Below are 15,490 nucleotides of genomic sequence, written 5' to 3' on the forward strand. Positions count from 1 at the left end.
TAAAGGAACATCATGTTATGAACTTGACACCAAATGCATTTTAGATGGGACGACTGCTTTAAATTACAGAAATTTTTGCTAACCACCCACTCACTAAAACTCCTGAAAAGCCAGAAGTTTATTTAGCTCTCCCCTGAAAGGAAGTGAATGCACTGTTAAAATATGCTTCATAAAGAATTACAGGAGGCGCAGAGAACATGATTTCCTCAAGCAGGTCTCCTCCGATTTACTTTACAATACAGTACCTCCCGTGTAACTGTTTTCCACTGAGGAATGTACCAGCTACAGTAAGACGTCACAGACCTACCTGTGCAAGGAGACACCTGTCAACCTCAGAGGATACATACGAAGACGCAATGAAGATTAATGATTTTTTAGAAAACGATAAATAGCAGGGTGATAAAATTATGGGTGGTTATTAACTATTTTTATGAGGCAGAACCTGCAATTTAGAACAAATCACCTTGAGTCCCTCAAGCAACAAATTTGACAACAATCAGTGAAGGGACTCATTGTATCTGTCTTCATAAAGTACATTATCACTATACTATACACACACTTGTATAAAAATCTCTACCGTGGGTGGACAAAAAAAATGCTAGCATAGGAGCCAGCTAGAATTTTTAGGAGCCAAACTTTTGTCGAGTGGTGGGGGCGTATGTTCTGGTAACAACCCCGGCAGGTTGTGTGTGTGTCTCTGAAAACACACACTGATGAACATTGAGAGCAGGGACGGACAGAGTCCTAAAACTTTGCCTCACTGCCTCCCCCGCTCCCTCCCCCAGTCCTTGTGCACCTGCCTCCTGCTCTCAGATTCCACTTGCACTCCCCTTAACCTGGTAACCACCGCCGCAGTCAGCCACAGTGCGCCCGATCCTGCTTTCATGTAGCAGTAGTAAAGCAGGATTTGGTGCGCTGTTGCCGGTAACAGCGGTCACTGACAGGTCAGTCAGCGCTGCATCTCCGGTGCAAGGGGGAACATTTTAGGCGCGTTGGATTTTTACATCCCTGATAGAGATAGATAGGATATAGAGAGAGATAGAAAGATATAGAAAGTTGTCCGCAGCACGCCATCAACATTTTTTTTAACTTTATTAACCGTCATATACAAAAATATAAGAAATAAGCCCATTAATAAAGTTAAAAAAAAAAAAAAACACCTGTTATTAATGGAGTGCTGCGGACAACTTTTTTTTTTTTTTTTTGTATGTTCATCATTTTGGGGGGGGTTCTATGACAGTCCAGCTTGCACCCACTGAAAGATATGTGGATTGTTTCTTAAACCTACATGCACTTTGAGTGCCTACTACTGTTCTATTATAATATGTATTTATATTTTTTGCGATTACAATACATCAAAAATGACAAAATATAGGCAATTTTACAGTTAAGTGTTACAGTACGCTTTAGATACCTATGCTTAAACAACGATAAGAAAAAGGTAAAGCTAATGTTGTGCATGTAAAAAGGCAATATCCCCCAATTTGCATCAACAGCAGCCGTAGAATTATTTAAATTAAAGTCTTCTGGTCTATAACATTAAATATAAAGTATTCATATCAAATTGAAATACTATAAGTGAATATTATTTTTACTACTGAAGGCATATTAACAGACAGAGGGGCCTATGCAGAGAGCAGCGCTATTTCGAAATTCGCCATTTTTTGGAGAAAATCGCGCAGAAAACAGCAGAAAATGGCGAGTTCCGAAAAACGCGCCAATTTTTCTTTTCTATTTGTAAAACTCGCCTCGCGGCTGGCGAGAACCTCAATCTCGCCAGTTTTAAAAATATCCTAATGCAGAGAGCCGCGAACGCCATCTAGCGGCTGTTCGCGCCAATAAAATGGCACGATTGTCTCCTTTTTGCCTCGCCAGAAAAAATTGGCAAGAAGCTGCCGCTCGCGGCCATAGCAAAGGGAAAAAAAGGCGCAAATTTGTTTTTACACGTTTCTGAAGCGCGCATCTCGCCAATTTAAACTCGCCACACGCATCCATGTTAAACATAGCAGAATTCGCACTTTTCTGCATATGGAGAATAAAACTCTCCAAAAAAGCTACTTTTTACTAAATTCGCCATTTTTAAAATTCGCTGCTCTCTGCATAGGCCCCAGAGTCTTAATTAGGATTCCCACACCTCTGAGCTGGACAGATCCCTTTGCATAGCAAAACTAGTTACATTTATAATCCTAATTTAGCATGAAGGCTTGTTGTAGGGTGGAATCCTAGCTGCTCGTTTCAGAAACTCTGAATGACAGTTTCCAAAGAGAGGGGTGCAGCAAAAATAAAAGTTCAAGCAGTGTTTAAATAAATTTAAAGAAAATATTTATTTATTTTTTATATACATTATTATCACCTAGCACAGGGGGGGCACAAACTTTTTTCCCTGGGCCCCCCTGCCGGCGGTCACCTCACCCCCGCACCCTCCCCCTCAGGCGTCATGTCACCTGAAATGATGCTGCGTTGCCATGGCGACGTGTGTGGAGCCAAGGTAAGTAAAGGTTTACAGAAGCCCGGCAGCTCTGTAAACCGCGCGCCCCCCCCCCGCAGGCAGTCACGGCTGACCTAGCATACAGTGCTCCCACTGCAGCAATGGATTCTGGGAAATGACATGCAGAATCCCAGAATCCCTTGCTCAGTGGGAGCACTGTATGCTACTGTAGGTGATATGGTTGAAAGGCAGGGTTGCAGGTTTTTTGTTGCATTTTCACCCATCATAACTTAAAATGTGTGTATGTATATGTATATATCTCAGAATGGTAACAAGGTCATTTGTACAGTCAAGTTTTAGCCAAGCAGTCTACAGCAAGTGTAAAAAGACGATCAGGTGAATGAGATGGGTATTCAAGGCAAAACTTTGAATATTCATGTTTGACACCTTAATAATCACCATGTCACATATGGCTTCCCAGCAGAATGTGTACTGTAGTTCATATTTACGGTGTTTCTAGCACACATCAGGTTACCTGATATCCTCCAGGAGTTCTGTATCTTGCTGCTGCTTATTCTGGAGGCTAGATAGCTGTTCCCCAAAACGAACCTTCACCTCTTGGGTAACCTTCACCTGGAAAGGTACAGAAACAGCATGATGCTTGTTCGTCATTGCACTAAATGCATATCCTCTTTGTACAATTCGCTGCTGGAGCACCAAATTGTTCTGTTTAAAATGGTGATGGTTTAAAGACACTATAAAACATTTACTGGCTCCAAACCAGGTCTGGAGATTCACGGTTGTGGTCTTGTAGGGGGCAACAATGTAGTCACAGCACTAAGCAGTTTCTGACTGAAAACAGGGTGGACCATCATTAATCTGGCACTCACGTGGACCATTGCAACAACAACAAAAAGGTTTTATTGAGGCTTTGATGTTTCGGGCTTCTACGTGGATCTTTATCAGGATAAAAAAACTAAAATATGATACAAAAAGGAATAGAAATGTAAAATAAAATGTCAATAGTTGATGTATTTTTATCAGTATGCCAACACTGAAGCATAGGTATCCCTCAATATAACGAAATTCCATATGTGTTTATAAATTAGGGAAGAAATTAGACATACGGAATGTTAAGAAAATCACATTTAAAGACTTTTTAATCTCTAAACTATACATTTGGGGGGGGGGGGAGATCGTACAATGCACGGTCTGTCGTTTGTCCTAACGCAGTTCATACTGCTCTAGGTAGTTTGCGCGCGCTTTTCATACTCAACTGGCTTCCCCACGCTCTTCATTTTGACAATGATTATTATTAATATTTTATCGTACAATTATCAATTTCCCATTTTTTTTAAAAAAGAAAAAAGTTAACTGCATTCTTAAGTGCAATTTTATTATGGATTGGTCATGATTTTTTTTTTCTGTAGGAACACAGCTCGTTATATAATGGAAGTCAATGGGAAAATAGAGTTCGATATGCAGAATTTTGCTTTATGAACAACTTTTCATGAACGTATCTGTTCTAAACTAGTAAGAAGTACTGTAGCACTCAAACAAGGACTCATGGTCTGTAGAGTCTGGCACTTAACTTGTATGTTAAGAAAGGTTCACTTAATAAATTGAATCTTGACAAAGGTCCATACACAAGACGAGACATTAATTTACCTTTTTTGTAATATTTCCTGTGAGTGCCAGCTTTTCATAATCTACCTCATTCAAGCATTTCAACAGTTGAGCGATTACTTTATAACAAAATTAATACATTTTACTGCATTTTCTGCAACCACCCACCTAAAAATAAATTAAATTATTGTGATTTATAATATTATCGTGTATGTATAAAGCATCTTTCATTTCTAAAGATCTGTAACAATTATACCCAAGCAGCACTCGTGCAGCCTCTTCTAGGGTGGAAGACTGACAGCGCATCCGACCAACACCCAAGTCATATGCCATAACACCTCCATATGTTTTGCACTTCGGTCCTGAATGTATTGTGTAGAGTTAAAAGCAAAGGATTGGTTTGTCAGTGCAAAAAAAAAAAAAAAGAGGGTATAGCAATTATTAATTAGCAAGACATGTAAAAAATAAATTTACTTTGCAGAATGGTATATACAGTAATACAATGACAATATGAATACAATGCAGTGGCACAATGCGTGCCTCAAAAGACCAAACTCTCGGAGTGCAGAACCTTAAATAAAAAAGTACTCTGCTTTGCACATTTAAGGTGCAAAGTATGTTTCTGTTGCAGGTGTCAGGTCTGATAAGTTTCCATCTTTCTGCACCAGGACAAATACCTATTTATTACGCCTGCACATGCTGGGACTGAGGTCCCCTCACCTCTCACACTACAGGAGATCACTGTGCCTCTGACAGTGCACAGAGAAAGCTAGGTGACCCATTTCCAATGACTTGGAAAGAAGACTGCATGTTCTAGTCTGGGACAGTCACCCTGTCAAAATCACTCTGCTTGGGCCAAAGAGAGGTGTGTCTTAGTATTTTGACACACACACACACACACACACACACACACACACACACACACACACACACACACACACACACACACACACACACACACACACACACACACACACACACACACACACACCTTCTGGATTGTATTTGTAGCTCCTTCTCTCTTCCTGGGATAGGGATGATTCGGTTTGCTTGTTCCTGGTACACAGATGAGAATGTATGTAGGAAAGATTAGTGGCACAGGGTCCCTACATTTGCCCAGGACAGGTATGTCTCTCTTTCCTTGCCTGGGAGTCAGATGCCTCCGACAGGTAGGTCGCTCTCTCTCTCTCTCTTCCTGGGAAACATGACTCCCTCTGACAGGTTTAGGTATCTCTCTCTCTCCCTTCCTGGGAAGTATATGACTCTTCCTTGGAGTGAGACAGAGATACCACGGTGTGTGGGACAGGCAGCTCTCTCCCTCCCCCTGTCACATCCCCTTCCCCCTCAGGTGAGCTTCTCACAAAGTATTTCACGGTCCCCCCGAGGGGGGTAAATCACTCACTTTACGAGGAGGCGGCTGCATCCTAGTTGCTTCTTCTCTGCGCTGCAAAATCTATCCACAGGGCTCCTGCAGCGAAGGTGGCCGGAACTCGCTTCACCTCTCTGTCTGGCGTCCTCCCCCATTACTACCCGCCCCGCCCACCACCATGCACTTCACTGACAGCGCCGCCAATCTCGCCCATAACAACCTCGCTGACAGCCACGCGTGCTTCGTCGTCAGCCCCGCCCAACTCTTTTAAAACCCCGCCCACTGTGCATCGCTGCTTCACAGACATCCCCGCCCATCTTATGTATAGCCACGCCCACGGTGTTCACCGCCGCTTCACCGACAGCCCCGCCCATCGTATGTATAACCACCCCACGTCACTGACAGTCCAGTCCATTCCACCAATAACCCCGCCCAATTCATTCCCCTCACACGTCCATTCTCACTGCTCCACCTCGTGTTGTGCTCGCTCCTAATCTTTGCAACAAAACAAAAAAAAATAGTGATGGTTTTAAATGTAGATAGTGTATATACAGGTTTTAAATGTAGATAGTGTATATATACACACTCATCAATTGAAAATTAGGTCCTGGGGATCACTCTCTCATGATCCTCTATAAACCAATGATCAACCAAAACAAAAAGGAAGCCAAAGTTATCTCAAATTTTAAATGCCACTAGGTGCACAATCGCCAAGAACTGGAAGTAATCTTACCCCCCCCCCACTCTCCCCCCCCCCCCACCTTTAAATGAAATAAACAATAAAATCTGGCATATAGTATATCCCCATATCTAGATTAAAATACTATGAACGTTGTGATTTATGTTGTAAATAAACTGATGCTCACTATATCATATATCATATATGTACAAATGCTGTTCCCTTCCCCTCTTTCCTAATCCCTCCCCAAATAAGATACTTCTAGATTATATGTACCAATGTTCTCCCCCCCCGTCCCCCCCGTCCCCCCCGTCCCCCCAGTTCTTTTATGTACCCCCTCCCATTATTCTTGAAAAATGATAAATAAAAGCTTAAGTAATAAAAAAAAAGAAAATTAGGTTACAAATTAGGTTACTTAAAACAGTACTAAACCAGGAAGACTTCATGTTTTTAAGAAATGACAGGAAAGGCTGGCACTTGTAAAATATTAAACGTATTTTAAATGTTTAATTATGAAGCTTTTGAGTGGCCATTTAACTGATAGGCAGGAAGACCTTGCAATGACTTCTATGACAGGAAACAGTCTTTTAAATTCCAACGATTAAACAAATACAAGCAAATAGCTCACGAAAAAGACACAGTTCATTTGCAGAGAGGGGCATAGCAGCAACGTTTGCAGGAATACATGATCTGTAGACTTTATTTGTTTACAGGAATAGGACTGTCACCTACTGTAGCACTTGCTGGTGGGAGATGCAGGCCTCTAAGGAAACACCAGCTTACCAGTGACCGCACGCGTGATGAAGCCATCATGTGCATGTACAATCCAGTTTGCAGGAATCAATGATCTGCAAACTTCCTTTGTTGTAGGGTAGAGAAAAGAAAAATACGACTTGTGGGTACATTTATATGTCTAAAAACAGGTCTGCAATCCTGTATTTCCCTATTATCACTTAGCATACAATGCTTCCACTGCAGCCAGGGATTCTGGGTAATCATAGGCAAATGAGCATACAGTACTATCACCTTTAGCTTCTTGTCCATTTTAACATGGACCACTATAAGCTTATGCCTGCCACATCACAGCTTTTTCAGCACAGCCTGGGTTAAATGAGTGCATAGCCAGTAAACCTGCTCACAGACAGCGGTTTAGACCTTTTGGGTCTCATCAGTGAGATTTTGGCTACTGCAGTGGTTTTCAACCTTTTTTTGGTTTAGGGAACCCCAGAATTCGATTTTGAAATTCAGGGGAACCCCAACCCTCGCCCCCTCTTGTCCCCCTTCCCCATCGCCCTGCCTTTCTCCCCCTCACACTCTCCCCCTTGCGTGCGCACACACACACCCACACCCACTTACGCATACTCCCATTTACACACACACACTCTCCGATTTAAACACACACTCCCACACACTATCCCACTTAGGCCGCGCTTATAGTGACGGTGACACGACCGATGATGTCACCTGTCGCCACTAGCGAAAGTTATAATTTAGTGTACAGTGACGTCGACGGCGACAAGGCCAGTGACGTCACGAAGGGGGCGGGCAGCGCTCTCTTGATTGGTTTAGAGACAGACCCATGTGGCGACTGTCTCTAAAAAAATCAAATTTACCCGGCTTCAAAATTTTTGAACGCTCCGTCCTTCTGTCCCGCTTACTATAAGCGCTTGCGACGGAGTCAATTGATTTGTTTTGGAGCGACGTTGGGTCACCGTCGCAAGTCACTATAAGCATGAGCTTATAGTAGGCGCGATGGAGCAACCTGAATCTCTGTAGTCAGTAGAATTTGATTTTTACAGCGATGGTCTCACCATTTGAAGGGCTGTAAACCAATCAGATAGCTTCTGATGCAGGGAGAGGGGGGATGTGTGTGTGTGTGTCATTGTGTTTGTGATTGTGTGTGTGTGTGATTGTGTGTGTGTGATTGTATATGTGTGTGGTTGTATATGTGTGTGATTGTGTGCAGTCCCCCGACTGCCGGCGTTGGCGTCCTGGGCCCCTTGTGCGGCCAGGCCAGTTCATTAAAAACACAAAAAACGCTGCACTTGGTGCCAGGTCTCTCTGACGGCAGTGCCAGAAGTCAGCTGTGCTAAGCTTCCGGCGCGCCGGCTTGAGAGGGAGGAACGGCGTGCACGTGAGCAGCCAGCGTGGGAAACACAGGTGCCTGCAGTGGGGTAGGGCCAGCAGCAACTGCTGTAACCTGCCCCCCGCAGTCCCGCCAGCCGCCGCCAAACACCACCCCGGCACCGCCCCCAACCCCCCGCAGCACCGCCAGCCACCGGGCCCCCGCCAACCACCGCCCCCCCCGCAGCAACGCCAGCCGTCGGACTTCCACCCCCACAGCACCCTGCCACCGTCCCCCGAATCACGCAGCCACTGGGCCCCCCAGAAGCACTGCCAGCCCCTGCAGTCACAGCCCCCCGCAGCACCGCCCCTACTCCTGCAGTCACCGGTAAAGCCAAGGTAAGCCTGATTTTTATATGTATTGGGGGTGTATTTTATATATGTACTAGCTGAGAGACCCGGCGTTGCCCGTGAGTTAAATTTCCCGCTACGGAGCACTGGGGGGGAGCTGAGCGGTGCACCGAGGGGGAGCTGAGCGGAGCACCGGGGGGGAGCTGAGCGGGGAGCTGAGCGGGGAGCTGAGCGGAGCACCGGGGGGAGCTGAGCGGAGCACCGGGGGGGAGCTGAGCGGGGAGCTGAGCGGAGCACCGGGGGGGAGCTGAGCGGGGAGCTGAGCGGAGCACCGGGGGGGAGCTGAGCGGAGCACCGGGGGGGAGCTGAGCGGGGAGCTGAGCGGAGCACCGGGGGGGAGCTGAGCGGGGAGCTGAGCGGAGCACCGGGGGGGAGCTGAGCGGGGAGCTGAGCGGAGCACCGGGGGGGAGCTGAGCGGGGAGCTGAGCGGAGCACCGGGGGGGAAGGTGAGTGTGATGGGGGGTGGGAGAGGAGAGAGAGAGAGAGAGGTGTGTGTGTGTGTGTGTGTGTGTGTGTGTGTGTGTGTGTGTGTGTGTGTGTGTGTGTGTGTGTGTGTGTGTGTGTGTGTGTGTGGTCACTCCGCCTCAGGCCAATCAGAGGTGCGGGGGCGGGCGGGCCAAGGGACCAATGAGATTTCCCCTAGGGACACAGGAAGATGCAGACAGGCATACAGTGCTTTCACAAATATATAATAAGATTGGGGGTGTATTTTATATATGTATTGGGGGGGTTGGAGTATTTTTTAGATGTATTGGGGGGGTTGGGGTATTTTTTAGATGTATTGGGGGGGTTGGGGTATATTTGTATATGTATTGGTGGGTTGGGGTATATTTGTATATGTATTGGGGGTTGGGATGTATTTTTTATATGTATTGGGGGTTGGGGGTGTATTTTTATATGTATTGGGGGTTAAGTAAAAGTTGCACGCTAACATTTTTTTTTACATTATAAGTGCGCTGTGGGTTGGGGGGGGGGGGGCCTGATCCTTTCATTTGTCCTGGGCCCCATGATTTCTGTTGGAGGCCCTGTGTGTGATTGTGTGTCTGTCAATTGAAACACACTACATTAACAACTTTAAAATAGTAAATTCTCCCGTAATTTAAAGTAAATTCAGCATACAAACAGAAATTACAACTCCTCTCCGTTTCAGCCTTCCCCCTTGCTCTTGTCTCCGCCTCTCTGCCTTCCCCCTTGCCTGACGTCCCTCCCCTTGTAGCAAGAGACGGTCTCCCAAACTCAAATTAGGCTACGTTTATAGTGCCGGCCACGCGACGGTAACTGGAAAATCAAATAGAGATGACTTCCAGCGATCACGACCAATCGCGCAAACTATAAGCGCACGCGACGGCGGCGATGCATTTGTTATGCCGCAACGTTGCATCGCTGTCGCCGGCACTATAAGCGCAGCCTTACAACTTTCGCAAGGGCTACGAAGACGGGTGACGTCATCCGTAGTCGGCACTATAAGCGCAGCCTTACACTCACACACTCTCACATTTACACACACACTCTCTCTCTCCAACTTAGGCTACGCTTATAGTGCCGGCGACAGCGACGCGACGGTCAGGCGACGGTCGATGGAAAATCAAATAGAAATGACTTCCAGCGATAACGACCAATCCGTCGCTCCATCGCGTCTCGCTTGCTATAAGCGCACACAACGGCGGCAATGCATTTGTTTTTGCCACGACGTCGCATCGCTGTCGCCGGCACTATAAGCGCAGCCTTACACAGGGAATTCGATTTTGAAATTCTGGGGAATCCCAACCCTCGTCTCCGTCTCTCGTCCCTAGGGTTGCAAGGTCGCTTGTCCAAAAATACTGGACAAAATGGTAAAAGGTGACAAAATGGTGAAAGGTGACAAAATGGTGAAAGGTGCGACGCGCGGGAGAATCGTTGGTGGGGAGGAGTGTTATTTATAAATGACCTGACTGTTGCGTAATTTTTTCTAAATTTCACTCCAAGTATTCACAAATTTGCACCAATTCATATTCTGTTTTGTAAAAAATCTGGGGAGGGGTCTTGGGAGGGAGTGCCCTTCCGAGGTTTTTTTAGGAAATGGAATATGAAATAGTGCAAATTGGTGCATGCTGCTAGTGAAATTTAGAACAAATTATGTAATGGTCAGATCCTTTATAAATAACTGATCTGCAGTCATACAGGCCCATGGCGAGCAATACTGCACCCCTCCTCATCCTCTCTCTCCACTTATCCTCTCAACCCCCTTCCCTCATTCTCTCTCACACCATCCATTCATCCTCTCTCACCCCTCTCCCTTCATCCTCTCTCACCCCTCTCCCTTCATTCTCTCTCATCCCCTTCCCTTCATCCTCTCTCATCCCCTTCCCTTCATCCTCCCCTCCCTTCATCCTCTCTCATCCCCCCTCTCTTCATCCTCTCTCATCCCCCCTTCCCGTCATGCTCTCACCCCCCCTTCCCGTCATCCTCTCTCATCCCCCCTCCCTTCATGCTCTCATCCCCCCCTCCCTTCATCCTCTCTCATCCCCCTCCCTTCATCCTCTCACCCTTCCCTTCATCCTCCCAACCCCTCCCTTCATCCTCTCTCACCCCCTCCCTTCATCCTCTCTCACCACCCCTCCCTTCATCCTCTCTCACCACCCCTCCCTTCATCCTCTCTCACCACCCCTCCCTTCATCCTCTCTCACCACCCCTCCCTTCATCCTCCCACCTTCCTCTCTTCATCCTCTCACCCCCCTCCCTTCATCCTCTCACCCCCCCTTCATCCTCTCACCCCCTCGCTTCCTCCTTTCTCACCCCTCTCTGTTCATCCTCTCACCCCCCTCCCTTCATCCTCTCTCACCCCCTCCCTTCATCCTCTCTCAACCCCCCTCCATTCATCCTCTCTCGTCCCCTTTCCTTCATCCTCTCTCATACCCCCTCCCTTCATTCTCTCACATCCCTCTCCTTTCATCCTCTCTCACCCCCCCTCCCTGTCATTATCACCCCGCAGGACAGCCGGAGAAGATACACACACACACACACACACACACACGCACACAGACATACACACAACAGGAAAAGTACAAATACACACACACACACCAGGACAAAACAGAATAAATACACACAGGACACAGACAGGATACAGCCTCACCTCTCTCTGGTTCATGCTTTTCCACCGCACTTTGGCCCCACCTCCAGACTCCTACCACCTCCTCCTGATTGGCTGCATTACACAGCAGTAGCCAATCAGGATGGAGGAAGTTGTCCAGCCCCCTAGCAGCAGCAGCCCTGCTCTATCCCTTCTCAGGGGAAATCCCACTATTGGTTACTAAGTCCAGAGAGGTAATACACATACATGGCACCCCCCCCCCCGCCTGCACACATACATGTCCCCACCCCTTCCCTGCACACATACATGTCCCCACCCCCTGCACACATACATGTCCAAACCCCCTGCACACATACATGTCCGGTATTATCTCCATTTTTTACCGGACAGAGTAACCAAATACCAGGCTGTCCGGTTCAATACCGGACACCTGGCAACCCTATGGAGTCGCCCCCCCTCCCTATAGCCCCGCCTTTCGCCTCCCCCCCCTCCCCATCACGCCACCTCTCTCCCCCACTTACACGCGCAAACACACGCCCACTTACACACACACACTCTCTCCCACATACACACACACACACTCTCTCCCACTTACACACACTCCCACACACACACACACACACACACACACACACACACACACACACACACACACACACACACACACACACTCTCCCACTTACACACACTCTCTTTCCCACTTGCACACACACACACACACTCTCCCACATACACACACACACACACACACACACTCTCCCACATACACACACACACACACACACTCTCCCACTTACACACACACTCCCCCCCACACACACACACTCTGTCCCACTTGCACACACACCAACACACACACTCTCTCTCTCCCACTTACACACACACACAAACACTCTCCCACTTGCACACACACACACACACACACACACACACACACACACACACACACACACACACACACACACACACACACACACACACATACATACACACACTCTCCCACTTACACATACACACTCACCACTTACACACACCCTCCCACTTACACACAAACACGCCCACTTACACGCGCACACACGCCCACTTACACACACACACACACTCTCTCCCACATACACACACACACTTTCTCCCACTTACACACACACACACAATCTCTCCCACATACACACACACACACACACACACACACACACACACACACACACACACACACACACACACACACACATACACACACACTATCTCTCCCACTTACACATGCACTCTCTCTCTCCCACTTACACACACACACATACACACTCTCCCACTTACACATACACACTCTCCACTTACACACACCCTCCCACTTACATACATCCTCTCCCTCTTACACACACACCCTCTCCCACTTACACACACCCACTCCCACACACTCACTCCCACAGCACTTATTGACTCACCTACTGTCTCTGTAAGTCTCCCATCAAACCACTTAGATTGTATGCTCTTAGGGGCAGGGATTTCCTTTCCTATTGTATAATTTTGCTGCACTTAATGTATTATTATAATTCCCTGTACTGTATTCTTTGTGAAGCGCTGAGTACACTTTTGGCGCTATATAAATAAAGACATACAATACACACACTCCCACTTACACACACACTCCCACATGCACTCTCTCCCTCCCACTTCACATACACACACTCTCTCTCTCTCCCACTTACACACGCACCCACACACTCTCCCACATAAACACACACACACACACACACACTCCCACTTACACACACACACTCCCACATAAACACACAAACACACACTCTCTCCCACTTACACATGTACTCTCCAACTTACACACACTCTCTCTCCCACTTACACACACACTTACACACACACTCACACACACTTACACACACACTTGTAGTGTTGCAACAAGGGGCATTTACAGGAGTTGAGTTAAAATATTTCCACACAGACCTCCCCCTTGCGAGACCGCACGCACCCAATTCTCTCTCTCGGTGTTGTCATCCGGCGCAGACCGGAACAGGCACAGAGAGGAAACATAGCCTCTGGTTAGCTCAGGAGCCGCCGGTCACTGCAATGTGGGGGTGCCGCCGCGCTGTCGTGTCTAGGACAGCTGGGAGAGTTGTTCCAGCTCTCCCCCCCCCTGATGACTGCGGAACCCCTGAGGAGTGCTCGGAACCCCGGTTGACAACCACTGGGTTACTGGCTATGCAATGTGACATGCAAATGTAGCCACAAGTGGTATTTTTATTTGCTACGCATAGTACGGTGGAGGGTTTTTGTCATTTATTAACTCACCATAACTTGTTTTTTGGTTTTGCTGTAGGATAAAGGATTGTCACCTAGTAACAGCTGGTGGTATGCAAGCCTCATGAAGAACACATGCCAGGGGCATAGCTATAGCCCAGGCAAAGCCTGTGGGGCCGCATTTTTTGTGAGCCCGCTCTCTTCCCTCCCCCTGTAGAGACAGGCGGGGGGTGATGGTATGCTGCGGCGGGCCCCGGCAAACAGAAGCTGGTAGAGGAATCAGCAAGGCAGGGGATGAGCGCCCTCTAGCAGTCTGACCCTGAAGTCTATATAACTTCCGGTGTCTGCTGCCACAGCTCCTCTGCCGGCTCCTCATTATCTCCTCTCACCAAAGGTAGGCATGGGAGAGAGAGCTGGGGGAAGAGAGAGAGCTGAGGGCTAATTACCCTAATAACCCTTTCCCTGACTCCTGTGATTGGTAGGACTGAGTTAGGCCTTCATAGGTGACCAATTATTCTGACCTGCCTACCAGACATGACTAACACAAGAAACACCCCCACCCACTTTCTACTTGGATCCCAACCCCGCAAGAAACAGGATATAAGACGAACATTTCTGCCAGTTTCCGGCCCATCTTACCCGGATTTTAATGCCCCATTCCCTCAAACTTTCAGCGTATTCAGTCTTTTAGGTCCCAACTTAGGCCTTTTACCCCAAGCAAACTGGTATCTTCCCTCACCCCCCTCCCAATGGAACCTTTCCTTTCAGCCTCGACCTCATCTATTCCAAGTAACCCCCTATCTCGGCACCTCCATCGGGGCCCTCTTTGCAGCCCTTCAGTTATCTTGAGATCTCAAACGTCCTGGAAACCCCTCCGGATCCCCTGATCTTCCTCTCAGCTTGTGCTGATGGGCCCTCTCTTCCTTCATCTCCACAGAGGCCGCTACTGCATCTTGGCTCGACCACAGCATCTGATGGATCCGCAGCAGTGGGAAACAAGGAGGCAAACCCGAGCCAGCCCTCTGGATCGGTGAGAGTTGTAGAGAGTGAATCAAGGTACTGTGTCTTTAATGGCTGGAGTACAGAACAGACTGAAATGTAACCCTGTTTCTTTAACTGCTCAATTAGATAATTGGACTCAGATCACCTCCACTTCCTTTCTACCTCGTGATGTGATCCTCACTTTCCTCCAAGACGTCTCGAGTGAGGACCCTTCTTCGGTTGGGTGGGTGAATTTATCTTTTAAGTTTTATCTTTTAAGTTTTCCAAGAAAGTTGGCCCCCTCCTCCAGACTCTTCATGGCAATAGCATTTCCATTTTATAGCAGCAGCAGCCCAAAGGAAAAGGTCCAACGATAACGCACACCATTGTCGCAAAGGATCTTTGTTATGGGTTGGAGTGTGCCTCTTATTTAAGGTAGTAGGGGAGATGTCTTGGAATATTTGCAGCGGGATTACCTAAAACTCTATGGAGGGGGAGTATCTTGTTACTTGGCAAAGTGAGGAGATGCCCAAGCCAAGGCATCATCAGTTAACAGGGACATTATGTATGCGACTTTTGAACGCTGAGACACAAAACGAGAAGGGG

At 47.4% G+C, this 15,490-nt stretch overlaps 1 protein-coding gene and 1 long non-coding RNA gene across 8 annotated transcripts in view; one reads left to right on the forward strand and one right to left on the reverse strand.

The window, feature by feature from the left end:
• FCHSD1 (FCH and double SH3 domains 1) overlaps positions 1–6,961 on the reverse strand; it is an 88,503-nt gene extending 81,542 nt beyond the window's left edge. For 3 of the 7 annotated variants that reach the window (XM_075602004.1, XM_075602002.1, XM_075602001.1), the window contains exons 1-2: positions 6,835–6,961; positions 2,964–3,061 (exon numbers count right to left, since the gene is read on the reverse strand). In XM_075602004.1, coding sequence (XP_075458119.1) covers positions 2,964–3,061; positions 6,835–6,921 — 185 coding nt within the window. In that variant the 5' untranslated portion in view covers positions 6,922–6,961. Of the gene's footprint in view, positions 1–2,963; positions 3,062–5,045; positions 5,111–5,456; positions 5,609–6,834 lie in introns of those variants that run through there. The other 4 variants (XM_075602007.1, XM_075602006.1, XM_075602005.1 and 1 more) reach the window with 3 other exon arrangements.
• On the forward strand, positions 5,052–15,103 carry LOC142495903 (uncharacterized). Its single transcript, XR_012801846.1, has 3 exons — positions 5,052–5,223; positions 14,841–14,933; positions 15,032–15,103. It is a non-coding gene; the product is annotated as an uncharacterized LOC142495903 (long non-coding RNA).
• The last annotated feature ends 387 nt before the right edge of the window (positions 15,104–15,490 follow it).

The sequence above is a fragment of the Ascaphus truei genome, chromosome 5, assembly GCF_040206685.1.
Source record: "Ascaphus truei isolate aAscTru1 chromosome 5, aAscTru1.hap1, whole genome shotgun sequence".
NCBI classification, from domain to species: Eukaryota; Metazoa; Chordata; class Amphibia; order Anura; family Ascaphidae; genus Ascaphus; species Ascaphus truei.